General features: G+C 36.7%; 2 protein-coding genes across 9 annotated transcripts in view; one reads left to right on the top strand and one right to left on the bottom strand.

The window, feature by feature from the left end:
• The window catches only part of LCORL (ligand dependent nuclear receptor corepressor like), a 163,411-nt gene extending 144,310 nt beyond the window's left edge, over positions 1 to 19,101 (top strand). For 6 of the 7 annotated variants that reach the window (XM_027597591.2, XM_027597597.2, XM_027597588.2 and 3 more), the window contains one exon: positions 18,801 to 18,964. In XM_027597591.2, the coding sequence (XP_027453392.2) occupies positions 18,801 to 18,814 (14 nt within the window). In that variant the 3' untranslated portion in view covers positions 18,815 to 18,964. Of the gene's footprint in view, positions 1 to 18,800 lie in introns of all 7 variants that reach the window. The other variant, XM_027597595.2, reaches the window with a different exon arrangement.
• Positions 19,102 to 19,235: 134 nt separating this feature from the next.
• Positions 19,236 to 21,841, bottom strand: part of NCAPG (non-SMC condensin I complex subunit G) — a 52,686-nt gene continuing 50,080 nt past the window's right edge. For both annotated transcript variants that reach the window (XM_027597599.2, XM_027597600.2), the window contains exon 21: positions 19,236 to 21,581. In XM_027597599.2, the coding sequence (XP_027453400.1) occupies positions 21,458 to 21,581 (124 nt within the window). In that variant the 3' untranslated portion in view covers positions 19,236 to 21,457. The remainder of the gene's footprint in view (positions 21,582 to 21,841) is intronic.

Genomic DNA, 21,841 nt, shown 5'->3' with positions numbered 1-21,841 from the left:
GAACATTCAGAATGTGCAATTTTAGACGTAAGGAGTTTGGAATATCCAAGAAAAGATGTTTAGGAAGCAATCACAGTTGACCCTTGGACAATGCAGAGGTTACGGGTGCTAACTTCCTGTGCATTAAAAAAATGTACATACAACTTTGACTCCACAAGAACTTAACTACCAATAACCTGTTGACCAGAAGCCTTACTGATAACATGAACAGTTAATTAACACATATTTTCTGCTATATGTATTATATACAGTATTCTTATAATAAAGTAAGCTAGAGAAAAAATTTTATAAGAAAATCATAAGAGAAAATACATTTACAATACTGTATGTATATTTATGGGGGGAAAAAAATCTGCATGTAAGTGGACCCACGCAGTTTAAACCTGTCTTATTAAGAGGTCAGCTTTGGTTAATATGTGTTTGTTGCTCAGAAAAGAGGTCTGAGCTAGAGATAAAGATTTTGGAGTCCATAAATAATTGAAACCATGAGAGTGGAATGGATTGCTCAGTGTAAAATGGGAAGAGCCTAGGATCTCAGAGCCCCAAAGATACAGAGGAAAAAAAAATTGTGCACAGGGGCTCATGGATTGCGTCAGTGGTTAAGTATCCAACTCTTGATTTTGGCTCAGGTCATGATCTCAGGGTCGTGAAATTGAGCCCTGCATCAGCTCCATGCTCAACAGGGAGTCTGCTTGAGATTCTCTCCCTCTGCCCCTGCCCACCACTCAAGTGCACATGCACATTCACTCTTTCTCTAAAATAAATAAAATCTTAAAAAAAAAAAAAGATGTGCACAAAAGGAGATTGATGAGGGTAGTCAGGAAATAAGAGGAAAGCCAGGAGAGTGTGGTAGAAAGGAAATGTATTTTAAGAAGGAATAAAACAACAGTGTGAACTGTTGAAAAGAGGTTAATTAAGCCTTGAAATGTCTCCACTGAAGATAGCACAAAAGGTTATTGTAATGATTTTGAAGAGTGTAGTTTTGGTACGCAACGCAGCCAGAAATCTTATGTTTGAGTTAATGCAGGAAGAGGAAATGAAGAAAACCAGCACAGAAAACTAAATGGCTCTGATTGGAGAGGAGATAGGGAGATAGTGAGAGGAAGCCCTCATGAAGACTGGTTTTTAAAAAAAAGTTTGGCTGCCAATGAGGAGAAGCCAGTAGAGAATGAAAGGTTGAAGATACAGACAAGGTGGCAAGCAGTGGAAATGGAGTGAAGCCCCAGAGTGGATTATTGGACATTATGGGCCATCATTAGATAGTTTCGGCGAGAAGAATCACTTCTCTCTTAAAACATGAGAACAGTGGGAACAATATATGGGAATGCATGTTAGTTCACAAATTCATGAGCAGAATATTGAGGATATTAGAGATATTTTCTATGAGTTCAGAGGTAATTTGAGAGTAATATGGTGGGTATTGTGCAATGTAGATAACATTTGAAATACTATCTCAAGAAATAACAGGGTTGAACAGTTTTGTGATTTTTATCTCAGCCACAAGAATGTAAGCTTGGAGAAAGGTGGGCCCTTAGATTTAATTGGGTTAATTGGGTTCACCAAGTGGGTATAACAAAAGGACAAAGAGATCAGGCCGAGAATTCATTCTGTGAATAGTGAGAAACTAAATAAAGTGTAATTCTAGAGAATCTTTTCTAATAATAGCACACGGTATAGATTTTTGAGGGGAAGGACAAAATGGGGTGTGTGAAAGGCTAGCTGCAAGAGACGATTTTTGAGGTGATAATGGCCTAAAATGGAATAACTATTGAAAATAATAATACAGAACTTTTGCATATCAGTGTCTTTTGAGTTACCAAAGTAAATGTGTGCCTTTCCTAACTGATAAATACCTGGATGTAAATAAGCTTACTTTGGACACATCTAAGGAAGTTTCAAGACTAGAATAACTAATGTGGACTTGAGGTAGCTATACTCATTGTACTCATCCTAAAACATTAAATTTTGCCATAAAAATTCAGAATTCAAATTGATACTTTGAATTAGATTCTGAGCTGACTGAAAAAAGTCAGTTTGTCAGCTTCTGTTTTGTCATCTATCCTCAAAAATGACTGAATACAATTTTTCCATTTAGAATTGTGGTTTTCACACAGATATGTTAACTGATGGGTGATTTTTAATTAATAGTATACTCCTTCAGCTACGTAAAACTGAAACCAACCATGCATCCTCCTCTGGTCCTGCTCATGAACGGTTTACCACATTTTTTGCATCCTAACTCAAAATATCCTTTTAAATTTGTATGGTTGAGGCGAACCTTGGCACAGAATATCCTTAAACATGTTGAAATAAAATTTAGAGTTAGCATTTCTTCATGTGCTATTATTCAGCTTCATAATTATCATTTAATGGAAAAACTAGCATAGAGTAGATGATTTTCTGAATTTCATTTTGATAGAAACACATTTCTAGATGACTCATTGTCACCTTCATCTAGTTTGCCACACAAGCATTGCAGAGATAGTCCAAGAAGCACTAGTCCTCCAAGATGTTCTGTGGGAAAAGGGTTCTATGGTCTAATAACTTTGGGAAATGCTCAGTCCTGTGCTTGTTGAATCACTATGCCCCATTAACATGTTAAACAGCATTCTTCAAACTTTATATATCATATCATATATCATATCATATCATATCATATCATAGCTCTTTATGTCCCACAGTTTGGGGAACATAATTGGAAAACACTGCTGTATATAGTTTCCTGCTAGGGTTTCTTTATATTTACTGTGATATTCCCAGAAAAATGCAATGACTATAAAAACATGTTAATTTATATACTAGATTTGTTCTTTGACATAAATTAATCAAAATTAAGTTGTAAGTGCTTTATTAACATTCACCATTAAAAGAACACTGTGGTAAATACCTATAAGCCAAAGATGATCACATAGATCCATTTTGTAAATTTCATTTTTGTATATTAGATTTTCATTTCATGTTAAGAAAGGAGGAGTGGTGGTAGCAGTCAATTCAGGTAGCTTTACCATAGATATTACAAACCATGAGAGAATATCTTATGAATTTAGGAAAACATGAGATCAGTGTTTTGTCAAGTCTTAATTTCATATGACATCAGTATCTCCTCAAGTCTTAATTAACCTTACACCATCTTAATTTGGTCAGAACTGGATGAAGTGAAGGTAGATATTTTAATGTAAAAATGAAAAAACTCATTGGCATATTCTTTTTTCTTTGGACTTCATATTACCTCTTTACTAATTGACAGTGCCACAAGTGAAACTGTTAAAACTTTTGGTTATTTGAAGTATTCTAATGAAATCAGGAATTTTTAATAAAAATCCGTTCTATTTATAATTGAGTTTCTTCCCTATCAGCATAACTTTCATAGGAACTGAGTAAGGAGAAGAGTTTTAGGTTTTGAAGCATCTCTAACTCTTGCTATAATGCTTTATTAATATATAGAAGAGCTACTTTGATAATCTGTCTTGATTTTTTTCTTAGAATTTTTCTTGACTATTTTATATCCTATTGCTTTGTTAACCATTACTGAGTTTTTCACAGTATTCTACTTTACTAATTACCCCACATCTTTCATGGAAAACCATCTAATTTACTCAACAAATTGGATACTTTTTCTTTTGATCTACTAGGCTTTGTGTTAGACATTGGGGGAGTCACAGAGGAACTCAGGGAACTTATAAAAAAATATGTCAAATTGTTTTTACTTTGGCAGCACAGTATAATTTGAAGAAAGATAATTTGATTGATTCTCCATGCTAGTGGATATGGAGTACAGAACTATTTTCAAACATAAAATTAATTCTCTAAATTGGGGCACCTGGCCCATGGCCTGTTTGTAAGTAAAGTTTTATTGTAACACTCCAAGTTCACTTAGGTATTGTCATTGCTGTTTATGCCACTGAAACTGAATTGAGTAATTTCATAAAGCCCACAGAGCTTAAAATACTTATTACCTGGCCTTTTGTGGAAAAAAGTTTGTTGACCTATATATATCAGTAGAATTTTGGTATGTGCCTAGAAAGTCATTGGGTTGTTTAAAAATAGATTAAAGTTATTATATCCAGTTTATTCCGAACACCCCATTCTCTCCCTCTTCCCACACAATGCAATATATTTCTGACTTGTAGTTGTTTTATCTGTATGGGAGAAGACCTATCTTTATCCAGCAGAGTGGTGCTGGGGGAGCCATGAGTGGTAGTTTATTCTGTTTTGTAAATCTTCATTCTCTCCCCGCAGCCTCCAGACCTGCTTTGTCTATCTGAGGTAAGTCCAAGGGTCACCCTTCTTCTCTTCCTTCACCAGTGGCTACCACCTGTTAGAAAGATTTATTTCAGTGCTTTACATCTTAAATTCCTTCCTCAAGTGTTCTCCTTTTTTCTTCTCAATTTCTTCACTTAGGGATTCAGAATTCTTGGTTCAGCTCTCCTGGCTACCATTCCCCCCACCCTCATTTTTCCTGTGCGGTAAACAGTTTGCAGTGGAGCTGAGCATTCTGTGATTATAATGTTAAGTCTATTGAATTCACCTGTTGTTTAATTACACGCGGGGCAGGGGGGTGGGGTAGGACAGAGTAGGTGTCTGAATGATTTCATCCTGCCAGGTTTTTTCTTGGTTGTTCTTGTTTAATTTTAATAAGACCTTGGCTTCTTTTTCCTATCCCACTCCCATTCCAATCCCAGGCAACCTAGACATTTCATTTGTTTTCTACTTTGTTTCTGTACATAGAAACAGAAAGCTAGATAGACCCCGTTAATTTATTCTTTAAAAAATGTCTCCTATGTGCCAGGCGATATGCTAGACATACAGGATATGATGGGGGACAAAACCACGTATTGTTCTGCCCTCAAGGTTCAAGTTTATTAAGAGAGGCAGACATTGAGTAAGTACACAAATCTTACAAGTTCTTAATTAGTAGGTGGTATTATAAGAATTCCTTATAGGGAGATTTTATCAAGTCAGAGAAATGGTTGGGGGGGGAAGATTTCTCTAAGGAAATGGCCATTGAACTGAGCTGTGAAGAGTGAGTAGGAATTAATTAGGTCAAGTAGCAAAGAACTGGGAGGGGAAGACTGACTTTCAGAAAGAAAGACTTGCATGTGGGAAAACTGCAGCATGGTATTCTTTGCAGGTAAAACAATGACTGGTGTGTCTTGAGTCAAAAGAGAAAGGAGAAGCCTGATATCAGGTGTGAGGATTGAGAAGTAAATGAAGGACAGACCATGTTGATTCCCATAAGCCATGTTTATGTACTTTCAGTGGCTTCCTATTGCTCTTAGAGTAGAGATTGTATAGGGAAGATATATGACATCATCAGATTCTCCCTAAAGGATCTCTCTGACTGCCTTGTGGAAGATGAATGGTAGACTGCAAGAGTGAAGGCATGGACCATTATGGTGGTCCAAATGAGAACTGTACTACTTTAAAACAATGCTTTAAAAACTTTAGTGTGCATCAGAATCACCAGGAGGGCTTATTATAAAAGAGATGGTTGGACTCCAAGGACCACACTTAGAGAACTATTGGTATAGAGTATAGAGGGTTGTAGTAGAAAGAAGATAATTCCTTACTAATATCATTATGTTATAAATTTCCCTCTGAACACTACTTTAGCTATATCTCCCAAATTTTGCTCTGCTGTATTTTCACTCTCATTAAATTAGAACTATTTTCATATTTCCCTTGTGATTTCTTGTTTAACCCATGGATTACTTGGAGATAAATTGGTCAGTTTCCAAATTTTGAGGATTTTCTAGATACTGTTACTGATTTCTAGTTTAATTCTATTATGGTTATAAAATATACTTTGTATGATTTTAATTCTTTTGAATTTATTGAAAAAAATTTTTTACGGTCAAGAGTCTATCCAGATCTACTTTAATGAATGTTCTCCGTGTTATTGAAAATATTGTGTAGTCTGCTGCTGTTGGGTGGAGTCTTGTCAGTTAAGCAAGTTGATAGATAGTGCTATTAAATGCTTTTACATCTTTCTTGAGTTTCAGTCTACTTATTCTATTTATCCTTGAGAGAGAGGTTTTCAAATCTGCACCTTTGATTCTAGATTTTCCTATTTATCCTTTCAGTTGTGGTTTTGTTTCATGTATTTTGAAGCTCTGTGATTAGATGCATATACATTTAGAATTTTTATATACTTTTGGTGAATTTACTCCTTTTCTATATGAAATGAACCCCTTTTTCTCTGGAAATATTCTTTGGTCTGAAATCATTTTTTGTCTGATATTACTATAGTCATTCCAGCTACTTTTCACTAGTTTTAGCATGGTATATCTTTTCCCATACTTTCATTCTTAACCTATATGTCTCTGTATTTGAAGTGAGTTTCTTTTAGGCAGCATACAGTTGAGGCTTGCTTTCTCACCCAATCTGACAATCTCTGCCTTTTAATAGACCATTTTCATTTCATGTGACTTGATGTGGTTTTCAGTCAGCCAACTTTGTTTGTTTTTGTTTTTGTTTTAATTGAGGTATAATTGACATATAACATCTTAGTTTCGAATGTACAGCATAATGATTTGGTATTTGTTATGTATTGTGATGTGATCACCACAGTAAGTCTAGTTGACTTTTGTCACCATAGAATTTTTTCTTGTGATGAAAACTTTTATGATCTGTTCTTTTAGCAACCTTCAAATGTATAATACAGTATTATTAATTATAGTCAGCGACTGTGCTGTATGTTACATTCCCATGACTTCTTTATTTTATGACTAGAAGTTTGTATCTATTGAGCCCTTCACCCATTTTGCCCCTGCCTCTAGCATCCACCAATCTGCTTTCTGTATTAGTGAGCTTGGTTGTTTTTTGTTATTTTTAGATTCCACATATAAGTGAAATCATCTGGTATTTGTCTTTCTCTGACTTATTTCACTTAGCATAATCCCCTCAAGATCCATTCGTGTTATTGCAAATGGCAAGATTTCCTTTTTATGGCTGGATGTGTGTCTGTGTGTGTGTGTGTATGTGACAGAGAGAGAGAGAGAGAGAGAGAGAGAGATTCTCTTTATCCATTCATCCATTGATAGACACAAGTTTCCATATCTTGGTTATTGTAAATAATGCTGCAGTGAACACGTCGGGGGGTGCATATATCTTTTCAAGTTTACTGTTTTCATTTTTTGGATAAATATCCAGAAGTGGAATTGCTGGATCATATAGTAGTTCTATTTTTAATTTTTTTTTAAAGATTTGATTTATTTGACAGAGAGAGCACAAGCAGAGGGAGAGAGAGAGAGAAGCAGGCTCCCTGCTGAGCAAGGAGCCCGATGTGGGACTTGATCCCAGGACCCTGGGATCATGACCTGGGCCGAAGGCAGCCGCTTAACTGACTGAGCCACCCAGGCATCCCTATTTTTAATTTTTTGAGGAACATCCATACTATTTTCTTTAGGGGGTATACCAATTTATATTCCCACTAATAGTATACAAGGTTCGCCTTTTTTCCACATCTTCACCCACATTTGTTATTTATCTTTTTGATAATAGCCATCCAAATTTCTATTTTCTATTCATCCCATCTATTATTTACTTCCTTTTTTCTCTTTTCCTGCCTTCTTTTGGAAAAGCTGAGTGTATTTTATTATTCTATTTACTCTCTTAATTGTTTTTTTAAGAAGTACTTGCTGTCAACTTTACCCTTTATATCAACTTACCAGTAACTCTCTTCAGATGTTACACCACTTCATGTATAGTCTAAGAACTTTACAGTATATTTGCATTTTTTCCCTCCAAGCCTTTGTGCTATTATTATTGTCATACATTTTGCTTCTATAAATGTTATCTTCCCTATATGTTGTTACTATTTTTCCTTTGCACAGTTATTCAAAGAGATTTTTAAAATAGAAAAAGTATTTTCCCCATGAATTTTCCATTCTGGTACTTTTCATTCTTTTGTACAAATCCAGGCTTCTACCTGATATTATTTTACTTCTGCCTGTATAACTTCCTTTAGCATTTCTTGTAGTGTGGGTTTGCTGTTTATTAATTCACTCAGCCCTGCCTTTTTGTCTGGAAAAGTCTTATTTCACTTTTTTTCCCCCCACTTCTGTTTTTGAAAAGATATTTTAGCTGGATATGGAATTCAGATTTGACCATATGTTTCTTTTAGTACTTTGAGCCTGTTGCTCCACTGCCTTCTAGATTTTAAAGATAAGTCTGCTGTCATTCTTCTATTTGCTACTCTCTATGTCCTGGATTTTTTTTTTCCTCCAGTTGCTTATAAGATGTTATCACTGGTTATCAGCAATTTGATTACAAATGGGTTTGGCATTGTTGCCTTCATGTTTTTTTTCTATTTGGAGTTTTTTGAACTAGTTGTATATGGGGGTTTAGTTTTTATCACATTTGGAAATCTTTTAGCCATATTTTCTTAAAATATGTTTCTATCTCTCTTGTCACTACTCTCCTTTTGGGATTCCAATCACATTTATTTTGCCACATAGAACACTGATACCTGTTCATTTTTGTACATTTTTTTCTCTGTTTCATTTTGGATTATGCTATTTCATGTTTTTAAGCTTGATAACCTCTTCTTTGGATTGTCTAATCTGCTGTTAGTAACAGCCAGGATATTTTCATTTCAGAAATTATATTTTCATCTCCAGAGATTTAAATTTAGTCTTCTGGGGTGCCTGGGTGGCTCAGCCGGTTAAGCGTCTGCCTTCGGCTCAGGTTACGAGCCCAGGGTCCTAGGATCAAGCCCCATGTTGGTCTCCCTGCTCAGCAGGGAACCTGCTTCTCCCTCTCCCCTCTGCTGGTGCTCTCTCTCTCTTGCTATGTCTTTCTCTCTCACAAATAAATAAATAAAATCCTTTTAATAAATAAATTAATTTAGTCTTCTTTGTATCTACTATATTTCTCCTCATGCTCATGCTTTCCTCAGCTTCTTGAAAGTACCTGCATTAATATCCTTGTGTGCTAATTTTACAATGTGTGCTATCAGTTCCTACTGATTCATTTTTCTCCTCATTTTGGGTCATATTTTCCTGTTTTTTGCATGCCTGGTAATTTTGGATTAGATGCTGGACATTGTCGATTTTACCTTGTATGCTGGGGTTTTTTTGTTTTGTTTGTTTTTGCAATGTCTTCAATGTTTTGTGGCTCTGTTCTAAGACACTATTAACTCATTAAGAAAACTTTTTAGTGTTTCAAATCTTGCTTTTGGGCATTGATAGGCAGAGTTGGAACAGCCTTTAGTCTAGGACAGTGGTTCTCAACTGGGGATGTCCTGCAGAGGATATCTGATGATGTATAGAGACATTTTGGATTGTCACACTTAGTGGGTAGAGGCCAGAGATGCTGCAAACATTCTATATTTGCATATGCATTTATGCATAATAAGACAACTCCTCACAATAAAGAATCACTTGGCCCCAAATGTCAGTAGTGCTGAGGATGAGAAATCTTGCCGTAGGGCTAATTTTACCCCACTAGTGAGGCACTACCAATAATTATTTACTGTCATATGTGTCAGGGGTTCTTTCCATTCTTGCTGGTGCAAACACAAATTATATCCAGTCCTTTGTGGCCTCTAGCAATTTTCCGCCTGGTCCTTTTCAGTGGTCTTTTTCACAGATTTGGGAAACATTCATCATGCACTGATCAGTACTTATCTACAGATTTGAGGGAAGCCAGTGCAGATCTCTAGAGCTCTCTCTGTGCGGCTCTGTCTCCTGTGCTCTGCCCCACAGATTCTGGTTGCTTTGGTCTCCCTCAGCAACAAACTGTCCTCTCATCTCAGGAAGATCTCCAAGCTCCTTTTGGTCCCTCTCTCTATACTGCAGACTGGAAATTCTTCAGGCAGTAAGCCAGAGCAATTTTTATGACTTCCCTCCTTTGTCCCCTTCTTTCAGGGATCACAGTCACCCTGTACTTTCTTTCATCCATTGTCTTAAAAATATTTCAGGGGCTCATGGGTGGCTCAGTCAGTTAAGCGTCTGGCTCTCAATTTCAGCTCAGGTCTTGATGTCAGGGTCGTGAGTTCAAGCCGCACACTGGGCTCCATGCTGGATGTGGAGCCTACTATATATATTGCATATATTTTTGTCTATTTTTTAAGTTGTTTAAAGTGAGAGGGTAAATCTGATTCCTGTTACTTCATCACAGCCTGAGCAGAAGTCCTAGATTTATTCTTTTGACAGATATTTATCCAGTTTCTATATGCAGGGTACTGCAAATAATATGTTGAACAAGACCAATATGTTGTACTTTCTCATCAAGCTCGTATTTTAATGGGAGGGAGGAAAAACATAAGCAATTGTAAGTTCTGTGTTCATGAAATTAGATGATCTAAAGAGTTTCTATTGGTAGTAACTTTAGGTTGAGTACTCAGGGAAATCCTTTTTGAAGAAGTAATGTGGTGAGCAGTGGGAGGATTTGAGATGTCTGAGATGTCACTGATAACTGAAACAGTATGGATGAGAACCCCTAAAGAAAGATTATAGAAGAAGAAAAGGAAGCCTGGGAGTTAGGCTTGAAAAATTTCAAGCCATCCAAGAGGAAGATGACTTGCAGTGAAGGGAAGAAGAAAGCCAGTATTGTGTTTTGTCTCAAAAGCCAAAAAAAAAGTGAGTTTCAAGAAAGAGGTTTACTCTTCTCAGGCTGCCATCACAAAATACTGTAGACTGCATGTCTTAATGACAGATTTGTTTTCTCACAGTTCTGGAGGCTGGGAAGTCCAAGATCAAGGTCTGGAGGGTTCAGTTTCTGGTGGGTCTCTGTTGCTGGTTTGCACATGGCTACCTTCCCATTCTGTGGTGTCTTCTTCTCCTCTTATGGGGACAACAAGGCCATCAGATTAGGGCTCCACCCTGTAACCTTATTTTACCTTAGTTACCTCCTAAAGGCCCTATATCTCTTAATATAGGGGGTTAGAACTTCAGCATATAATACAGGGAGATACACAATTCAGTCTGTAGCAGAGGAAATGACCAATAGTGTTTAATGTTCTGAAAATTAAAGATCATTCATCAAACTTATCAATTCATTGGTGACTTTAGTAAGTGCTGTTTTCATGGAGTGAAAGACCCGGAAGCCAGACTGGAGTAGGTTAAGAATAAGAGAAAGAAAATGGTGATGGCAAGTATAGGATAACTCATTAAAATAATCTAGCTCTAAAAATGTTATTTTGAGGAAAATAAAAGATTGAGTGAAGTTTTGTTTTTGTTTTTAAGGAATGAGAGACCTTGCACATCATGGTGAGGAGAAGACATGTTCTAGTATTTATCTGTTGCCACAACAGTGCTACCTTACAAACCACCCCAAAACTTACTCCCTTAAGTAAATTAAGCACTTACTTCACTCCTGGATCTCTGACTGACAAATAAGGCTAAGAGGTTCTTTTGGCTTTGGCTGGGTTCCCTCACATGCCTTGTACTAGCTGGCCATCAGGTGAGCCGGCTTAGCCCCGCTCTGTGTCTCACGTCCACACAGCAGGTCAGCCCAGGCATTGTTCTCGTGGCAAAAACAGAGATACACAGGGGGGGCATAAGTGCCCAAGTAGTTTCTGAAGCTTCAGCTTGCACTGGCCTCAGCCAGTTTAGAGTTCATACTTGCTAACATCCTGTTGGCCAAAGCAAGTCACGTGGGTGAGGCCAGAATGAGAGGACATGGCAAAAAAAATAGGGCAAAGAGATGAATATAGGGAGGGGTGAAAAAGTTGGGCTGTGGATGCAGCTATATTAAAAAAAAAAAAAGGAAGGGATCATTGATTATAATCATTTTTAAGTTCCTCAGAAGGCAAATGGGAACAGGATCCAAAATCTTTCTAAGGGCTGTCAGGCTCCATACACTTTCACAGTTAGTCAGTTGGCATTATTTTAGATCAATAACTTGCTAAGTTTTTAATTAATTTACTAAAATTTCCTATTTTATTATTATAAATGTATGTGAATCACATTTGTGTTTATTGAATATCTGAATACCTATTTAAGATACTGCTTTAGGCACAGTTGTGTTATACTAATTTAATATACAAGTTAATTAATAAATTCAGGTAAATTCTTTTTGTCCCTACCTGGCCAATGATCACTTGTAAATCACATAGCACTACAAACTGTTCATTGATTTCTGAAGAGAATTGGTTTTGTGCCTTTAATCGGACTATAATTTCCTTCATTCCATCCAACTAAAAATTCAGGTAGATATCCAGTTTCTCAGGAGAAACTATTCTTTTTATTCTAGATGTTTTCTTGGGAATCTCCAGTTATGGTTTGCTCTAATAATCATGATAGCACTTACTAGTTAAGCACATATTATGCTAATCTTTATATTAAAAAAAAAGTAGTTCTCCTAAAATTGTTTGGAGTAAACTGCAAATCTGTGATTCTAATCCAAGAATATGAGACTTCAGAGTCTTACTCTTAACCACCAGGTTCTTCTGTTCCTCCAAATAACCACATCAAATAATCAAAAGCAAGTCAGAAAAAATGTCTGACTTAAAATCTACCACTTAATCTGCCAGGGCCCTTAAATTCATCAGTATCCTACCAAAGAGAAATTTTTCTCTTGAGATAAATTAAGTCTTTAAAAACAAAAAACCTGTATAACCTAACTTACAGAGTTTGCCAACAAGAGAAAGGATTTACATTAGACATCATGTTCCACTGGTAGACCATGTATAACTGGCTAGATCCCTATGGCTCTTTCATTTGAACCCCTCTCCCCTTTAAAGCCCAGAGATTTAAAATTAAATGGTTGTACTAGTGCAAAAACAAATCATACACATATCTGTCATCCTGTATCCCCACATATGTACCTTTTGACTTTTTGTTAGTAGTACTAATACTAACATTTATTGAGTCCTTACTGTGTGCCCAGCCAGGCATTTTTACATGCATTCTCTATACCAACTGCTTTGTTTGCATAAACTCATTAATAGTCACATTACCCTTAAGAGGTGGGTACTCTCATTATCTTCACTTTCCAGTTAAATTGAAGCTTAGAGGTTAAGGAATGTACACTTAGCAGGTAAGTGATTTAATTCGGAATCAAAAGTTAGGCTCTATGAAGCCTCCGTCTGTCCCAATTTACTAAAATCCTTTAGTAAAGAATTTACTTTAGACCTATTTCAAATATTTTTTCCCCAACCTCCCCATTGCTGGGATTAATTTCCCTTCTCTGTAATCCCTTAGTCTTCAGTTACCTCTTCTATATCTATTTATAATAAAATAAATATATTTTGGTAATTGATGAATATTTCTCCCTTCTGCCTCCTTACCAAGCTGCAAAACCCTTGAAGACAGACACCGTCACAGTATTTTATATTCTAAATATATTAGGTAGGTGTTGGTTAAGGATTTGAGGGAAGAATGAGTGAATACTAACTTTGGTAACCAGCAGACCTGGCTTATGAACGCATGCCAGCTCGTCATAGAACTGAAACACTTTGATAGTTGGCGAAGTCCTCGGTATTGGCCTCTGGGAACCCTGGAATTATCAAATTTAGAGTCCAGTAGACCAAGGATTTCATTTCTATAACTTCTTACTACATCAAAACCATGGGAATACGCTTGTTGACTTCATAAATGTTCTCTGATCTAGTTTACACATTTAACAGCCCTATTGTGGTATTTGGATAGATTTGTGGAGAATCAGCCTCAAGGGTATACCTATAATCGCTACTCAGTAAATTTTCACATCAGATGACGCTATCACCAGAGGAAATAGCCAGTCATTCAGAATTTGGAGTTAAATAGATGAGTTCAGATTCGATAGTTTCGGGTACTTTATAGTAACTATTCACATTCTAAATCCTATACCAGATTTGTCTATCCATGCATACAGCTGACTTTCCTCCCTTTGAAAAGATGAACTTATGTTTCTTAAAACCTTTAACCTAAACAATACTCTTATGGTAGGGGAGCCTTGGTGGCTCAGTCAGTTGAGTGTCCGACTCTTGATTTTGGCTCAGGTCATGATCTCAGGGTTGTGGGATCGAGCCCTGCATGGGGCTCCGAGATCAGCGAGGAGTCTGCTTGAGATTCTCTCTCTCCCTCCCTCTCCCTCTGGCCCTCCCCACCGCTTTCTCTCTCTAAAATAAATCTTTAAAAAAAAATACTCTTATGATAGCTCTCAAAAAACATGTCTGTGCCCTAACATTTTCTTTTTTTATCTTGAGAAACTGAAAGATATGACTACTACTTATTTAGTTAAATATGTGGAAACTTCATGCTCTAACATATATAATTTCCTAGATACGGTTGTGGCTGTAGCCCTTCAGAATGTCTGTCTGTCTGAAATCTGTAGACCAGACACTTACCATATGTTAAGTATTCTGAAGAAATAGATAAATGGGTATTAACATAAAGGGAGAATCATGACAGAATTACAGCCCAAGAGTTAGTATGCAGGATAGGGTAATAAATCCTAGACTCTGAACTTGCACTTATTAGTTGAGTGAACCTTAATGTGTCATTTTACTTCTTTGAGCCTCAGTGGTGGTTTTTGGAATTGAATGCAACATTATCAGAAAGATTTTTAGCATAGTGCCTAGCATGTAGCAACTGCTCTAGAAATGATCTTTTCAGACCTCTCTTGCTCACACTAAAATGTTTCCTGCGATTTGACTAGCCTACTTTAAAGTTAATTGTCTCTATGACAGAAATGAACTATCCCCATCTCTAGTAATAAGTAAAACAAGTGTGATTTATTACAGCTAGATATATTAAAATTTTTTGTTAGAATTATCAGTAATCATTTTTTAATATATTTTTTAAAGATTTAATATATTTGTGAGCTCATGAGCAGAGAGGGAGAGAGACAATCTCAAGCAGACTCGGCGCCAAGCACATAGCCCAGTGTGGGGCTTGATCTCAAGACCCTGAGATCATGACCCGAGCCAAAATCAAGAGTTGGCCACCTAACCCTCTGAGCCACCCAGGTGCCCCAATAATCATTAATTTAAATCACACATTGTAACTGTTTGGATTTCCATGACCCAGAAAAGATTTTCATCTTTTATACTTCCCAAATGCACATATTCTTGTAAACCTCCATTCACATGCCAGAGAGACGTTCTCCCTTACTTAGGGTGGATGAAATTACAGAAGTATTGAAAATAGGCTTGTATGTCCAGATGATCATTTCAGTGCCCCTTCCTTGTCATTCACTCACCTACCGTCTGTCTCGGTTGCTAGTTTGATAGAAGAGGCCTTAGGGTGAGTACCTCTCTTCCAGCTTTGTCCCCCATTCACCAAAAGACACAGTGCTAAATTAAACCTTTGCATTTGTCGATGGCTCTGTATGGTTTTTAAATCATGTTAAATGGCTCTCATTAAATCATTCAGAAATGTAATGGTAAACAGGATGATGTTTAATTTTAAGAGGGAGAGAGAGAATCTCAAGCAGGCTCCATGCCCAGCACAGAGTCCAACACGGGGCTCAGTCTTACAACCTTGAGATCATGACCTGAGCCAGAATCAAGAGTTGGATGCTTAACTGACTGAGCTCCCCAGGCGCCCCTCAATATCTTTTTTTAAAGATGAGAAAAGGAGAAGGAAAGAGACTAAGTTTACTTGTCCAGGGTCATAAGGCTGATGATTGATCTTCTCAGAACTGGGACTCAGGTCTTTATGTTCCTTTCCCCAGTTCTTTATACACTGTCACTGAGCTTTCAACAGAATCCTTGATACGGCTATATAAAGCCACTTGATCTGATAGTTTAAATGCTGCTGCTTCAACTTTCTAATCATATGTAAGGCAAAGAAGCCATGAAATATAAGACTGCTAGATTTGATGATCCAAAATTTAGAATGGATTCATGACAAAATCACCATAAGCAGATACAAACACTAATGAACTAGGCTGCGTAGGGAGGGGAGTGGGATTGTAAACCACATAGAACAGAGCACCAATCTTAACTACATATCAATATGAAAATAAGCTGAACCTTCCTCATAAGAGAAATGCAAATTAAACAATGAAATACCATTTTTTGACCTTAATTTTTTTCAAAGATCCATGTTTTATTATACCTTATTGGTAAGAAAATGAAAGAAGGACACTTGCACACGTTGTTGGCAAGAGTGTAAAATGGTACGTAATCTATGCAGGATATTTTGGTAATATCTGTCAGAACTTTAAAAGCACCCTGTGACTCAGTTTATCCTATGCCTAGACATCAGCCCTATAGATACAGTTGAATGCACAGACACATACAAGAGTATTCAACTTAATTTTTAAAACATACAAAACAAAAAGTTTAAAAAGTACATCAAGAAAATTTGAGGGGGTACCTGGCTGGCTCTGTCAGTAGAGCTTGGGACTCTTCTTGTGATCGTGAGTTCAAGCCCCATACTGGGTGTGGAGATTAAAAACAAAAGTTGAGGAATATTTAATCTTTCACTTGGTACAAATGTGTATGATTGTACCACAAATTCCTGACATTAAACCTAACTAGTCAATTTTTTAATTTCCAAATATAAAGGATTGTTAAAAATTCTTCTAGATTGCAAATTCTTTGAAAGCATGCACTGTGTACACTTCCTCATCTTTGTACCTCAGAGGTGCTGCTTTCTAGTGGGTACTCAGTGTTAAATAATTTGGTACAGAAAATGGAATTGAAAAGTGCTTTGGTTATTACTAGATTACTTAAGAGATCCAGGTTCTTATATTAGTCCACATACATCTGATTGGAACACTGAAAAAAAGAGAAGTTTTCTATTTTTCTATTTTCCTATACCTTAGTTTCCCCATCTTAAAAAGGGGGTGGATGGGTGGTTCCTAGAAAGGTCCCTTCTAGCTCTGTTGTTCTAATGCCTCTATTTCTAGCGCTTGAAGATGGCTATATTCTTCTACTCTTAGTATTCTATAGATTAGTAGCCCCAAACATTGCACACTGAGTTTTAAGTGTATATGTATGAATTAAGTATGTCAATCTGTGTATTAGTACAAACATACAGTTCTTTTAAAACTGGAATTTTCTTCCCATGCATGTGTAGTTTTGTGCACTCCTGGAGTTTGTATACCCAAATTTGGAGTACACTCTCTAGAAAAGTAACTTTAATTTTTTGAAGGTCTTAAAAAGAACAATGTAGTATTATTCTCTGATAAATATACCTTTGTCAATCAAACAGCAAAAATCGGGGTCTTTTAGTTTTGTTTTTTAGCAAAAAATTGTTATCACCATTTGTTGCTTCGTGCCATCATCTTCTTTTGGCATTGATAGTTGATCTACCAAGCTATCTTAATAAATATATTTGTATTTTTATAGCTTGCCTTAGAGTTTCTCAGAGGTATATATACAAATAATACAAATACGAAGGCTAGCAGTCCTTGGAAGAAGGAAAAACATTACTGCTTTATCTGAGCTTTGCTAACTTGACAAAAAATCTTGAGGGCGCCTGAGTGGCTCAGTTGGTTAAACTGCCTTCGGCTCAGGTTATGGTCCTGGAGTCCTGGGATCGAGTCCCACATCGGGCTCCCCCTTCTCTGTGGGGAGCCTGCTTCTCCCTCTGCCTGCCACTCCCCCTGCTCTGTGTCAAATAAATAAAATCTTTAAAAAAAAAATCTTGAGGTCCATGAGGCCATCAATCTAATAATAGTAACCAATACAAATATTTTCAAAAATCAGTTAAGATTTCTGATATGAGAATATTGTATTTTGGATCTTTGTCATTTATCAGGCCGATTTAAATATATTCTTATTTATTCACCTCTTTTTTTGGCTTTTTAAGTGATTTTCTATTTTTGATGAGTAACCTTTTAAGCTACTTGTAGTTTGTCATTTTGCTTCATATCTATGAAGCTGAAACTATGTTATTCAGTGAAACCGGGACCATTTGCCTGGGGAGAACTCAGTGGCAACATGATAGCCATTGAAATATGCTATAACAGGTTAAATCTCTCTGGTTTATTGAATGGCAAATGAGTCTGTTTTTGAGGTTGCAAGGAAAGATCAGGAAAATGCTACTGAGGTCTGGAGGAAGCTGCCACTTGTAACAAGTCACTTAAATACTACATGCCTATTTCCTCTTCTCTAATAGAAAGAATCCTAGACCTGTCATTGGAGAAAGGTTAGGAATGATGCAGTCCAACGAAACTAATCAGTTAACCATCAAATGAGCTACTGTACAGCAAGCTATTAGTTTCTAAACATAAGGATTCACATCAGAAAACGTGAAGACTATCATGAATATTATTTAAGATTCAGGACTACATGTCCATTACATGTGGACTAGCTACTCTTTGGATTCTCAAGTTTCTGTTTCTAAAGATTCTCATCAGAGAGCTAGTAGACAAGCATAAGGGAAAGAGGAAGGACCGTTGGGTGACTCTATAACTTCAGACATATTTGTACTTGAGTCTGAGACTCACTTTTATTGTTTATCATCAGGATAAGTATACCAACCTTGCTTGGTTGTTAGGAAATTTAAATGAGATAATACATGTGAATGTGCCTAGAACATGGTAGACTTTCAAAGGTTAATTAATTCCTTCTTGTCTCAAAGTGGCTCTGATCCTGGTAAGTTAAAGGACAAATGAAAAAGGTTGAATCCTGCCAAGTTCAAGAGGTTAAATGTCATGAGTATACTTATGGAATCCATATACACAGTGGTTTTGTTGTCCAGTGCTATCTGGGTGACGTCTTAAGTACCTGACTATATGTAATGTATTCAGTTCAGTGAGGAGGCTGGAGCTAAGAACAAAACTCCTGTACTTTCAGGGTAATAAAATGCCCTATCTACTCTTTCGAGGTCCAAACAATAAAATGACTGAATTTTCTTTTACAAGGTTGATAATTTCTTTGAAGTTAAACTAAAATGCCTTGCACTTTTTTTTTCCAGCATGCTACAAATGAAAACCGATGAGAAATTGAATTTGTCTGATGGGAATACAGCAAGTTGCCCTTTGAGCCCCATTAAGATGTGCCTTAATCGTCCCAGTGAATGGAATCTGAGTTTGACAGCAGCATCTCTAGCGAGCTGTACAGTTAACCAAAACCTCAAAAGTGAAGAGAAATAGATTGCAGTTCTTCTTGCACTATCCTTATTTTGTACGTCAGTATTCGTTCTGCATTTATCAATTGATCTTGAAATATTTCTAGTCCTGTGATGTCTTTATATTAAATATAATCATGAGCATTAATCATTTGGATTATATTCTTTGTATGTTTTTTTACGTTTTACACCAGACCATTGTGGAATTTTGCAGTACAAATGGATTTTGATGTTTCTCTTTTTAAAGGTATTTTGTGAATTTTTTATGCCCTACGTTTAAATACATAATTGTCCCCAGTTTTATTTCTGTGCACAAAGTTTTAATATATACTGCATTATGTGATTTAGAAGCTAGTATTGTAAAGATTTGTGATAACCTGACCATGAACAGTTGTATAATAGGTGGATACCAACTACCTCGAAGCAAACTGGTAAAAGGCAAAGGTATCTCTTAGAAGTTTATCTCTTTCAAAGTTATATATGTATAGAAAAATTGATCATAGTTTATCAAGTAGCATGTTTTCATTCATAGAATTTGAGCTGATCGGTTCTTTCTCTGTACTTTTAAACCTATAAAATCTGTGGGCTGTAAGATCAGTGGCACAATTGCATGTTTACTCTTCAGCAAAGCTGTGCCTCTTGCAGACAAGAATACTGTTTGGTGTAAGTTACCAGTTTTGAATGAAAAATGGTAAATGGATTTACATCTATTGATTTTACTGTATTTTAGCCAATTAAGTGGAAAATGTCTTTTAAAAGCAGGATAAAATCCCTTACCTTTCACTATAATAGTGTGAAAGCATAGCTTCAGCAGTGGCTACGTGACTGTGTCTAAAACTTGAATACTGGACAGTAAGAACACTAAAGGTTTGGTGCTTCCGTTTGTTTCTCCCACGCCAGGGAACAAAAGCTCTGGTGTGGCGGTCCGTGGCGGTCCGTGGCAACGCAGCTCCTTCCCCTGCAGAGCCTGGCTGTGGGGCCGGTGGGGTTTAGGCTGAGGTGCTCCTAAACACCTTTCCTTACAGCACATTCCACGTCCACGTTAAGTCCTATTCTCCCTATTTCTCCCTATCCCTCACCCCAAAACATTATTTTTAAAGTGACAGGGATTTGACAAAATAAGACTTCCATAAGGAATTTGAAGCACAGGAAGACACAGAGCCAACAGAATGAAAAACAATCATCTATTTTTTATTGTTTTATGCCACATCTGCCTTTTCCTTTTGCTTAATAAGCGTTCTTAGTTTGTAACTTTCAGACTCCTTTTATATTTCTGAGCTCTATAAAGCACATATATGTATGTAATAGAGCAATTTGGTTCTAAAAAGCACAACAATCTTAATTTAGCTCTTAAAACATCACCTTAAATAAATGGCCTAAATAAACCTTAAAAAGCACAATTATTATTAAAACAGATCCAATGTCAGGACATTTCTATTCTGGATAATAAAGAGAAAAGGTAATCAGAGGGATAAGAAACCATGTTTTGCTGGGTGTTGCAGACGGAAAGAGGACTGAGTTCATACTCTGTTCCACACGTGAGGCAAATGCCAATTTGGGAAGAAAAATGAGATTGACAATGAAGAAACAGTGCTCATAAACTAGTATATAAAGGACTTCCTGTCATGCTTTTCCTACTAGAATTGTCTTTTATTATCCACAGTATTTATTTTGTTATGCCAAAAACGTAGAAAGCAACTCCATAATTAACATGTATAAGTGGGGGCACCTGCCTGGCTCAGTCAGTCGAGAGAGCATGTGACTCTTGATCTTGGGGCATGAGTTCAAGCCCCATGTTGGGTTTACTTAAAAAAAATTACTTAAAAAAAAAGTATATGTGAACATCTCCTAACCCAAGAAACGCCATCAGAAACGTAAGCAAACTAGAGCTCTCATACGCAAATATTGTAAGAAGAGAAATTATCCATTCAGATAGCATTACCAAAATGTTTTTAGTGTAAGAATCACAAAATTATCAAAATAACTGTTCAGCTTAGATGCTGGGAACTTTGGAGTCATTGTAGTAGTCCTCCTAGTAAGCAAGCTCCTTTCTAGCCAGTTTGTGGTACTTCATTTGCCCTTGAGATGTCCCTTTGTAAATGTGTTCCGAAGTGTTTTCATCTGTGTTGGATGTGCCCCATCTAAATCATAAGCTTCTCAAATGCAAGCTACTAGCTAGTTACACTGAGAAGCTGTCCAGAACGCCATATACTAAATGTGAGAGTTCACGCATCACCTGGGAAGCCGATTTGCAAAGCAGGTTCCTAGGCCCACCTTAGACGCTGATTACACCCCCGGGTCCACTGCAGGCTTCCGTGGCGCACCGGCCAGGCACGGTCCTAATGCTTCAGTACAGGCCAAAGTAACGTGGAGTCACACAGCACGAAGTCCTACAAGCTATCAGGCATTTTCTGATTTTGATACAAGGGTAACTTTATTAAAGCAGAAAACTGAACATAATTTTAAAGGACATGGTTAAAAGGACTTCACCTCCATCATCTCTTCTAACTTATATCTTCATTGAGAAACTCTGCAAGGTTAAGTTTACTTTTTTCTAGTGCTGCTGTTTTGGCTCGTCTTGGCAATCTCATCTTCATTTCTGATTCTGGCTCTGGAATTTCAGGGTCACTAAATAGATGTTGAAAATACACCAATTTAAATACAAGCTTTAAAACAAGTTTATTTATCAATAAAACTTTTTGTTTCTGTCATTTTATCAGTGTGTAATTGATATCCTGATTTTACTAAGTTTTTAAAACTAAAACCACAAAAAGACTTATTGGCTGTCCTGCCACGTAAATCATGGAAAACCTAGCTAATTGCTTTTTATTTCTATATGGAACCTGGTATTATAAGGAAGAACAACATTTTGTAATGAAGTGATTAAA

The sequence above is a fragment of the Zalophus californianus genome, chromosome 2 (genome assembly GCF_009762305.2).
Source record: "Zalophus californianus isolate mZalCal1 chromosome 2, mZalCal1.pri.v2, whole genome shotgun sequence".
Lineage (NCBI taxonomy): Eukaryota > Metazoa > Chordata > Mammalia > Carnivora > Otariidae > Zalophus > Zalophus californianus.
The sequence above is the reverse complement of the archived record's forward strand: the minus strand, read 5'-3'. Positions and strand labels throughout refer to the sequence as shown.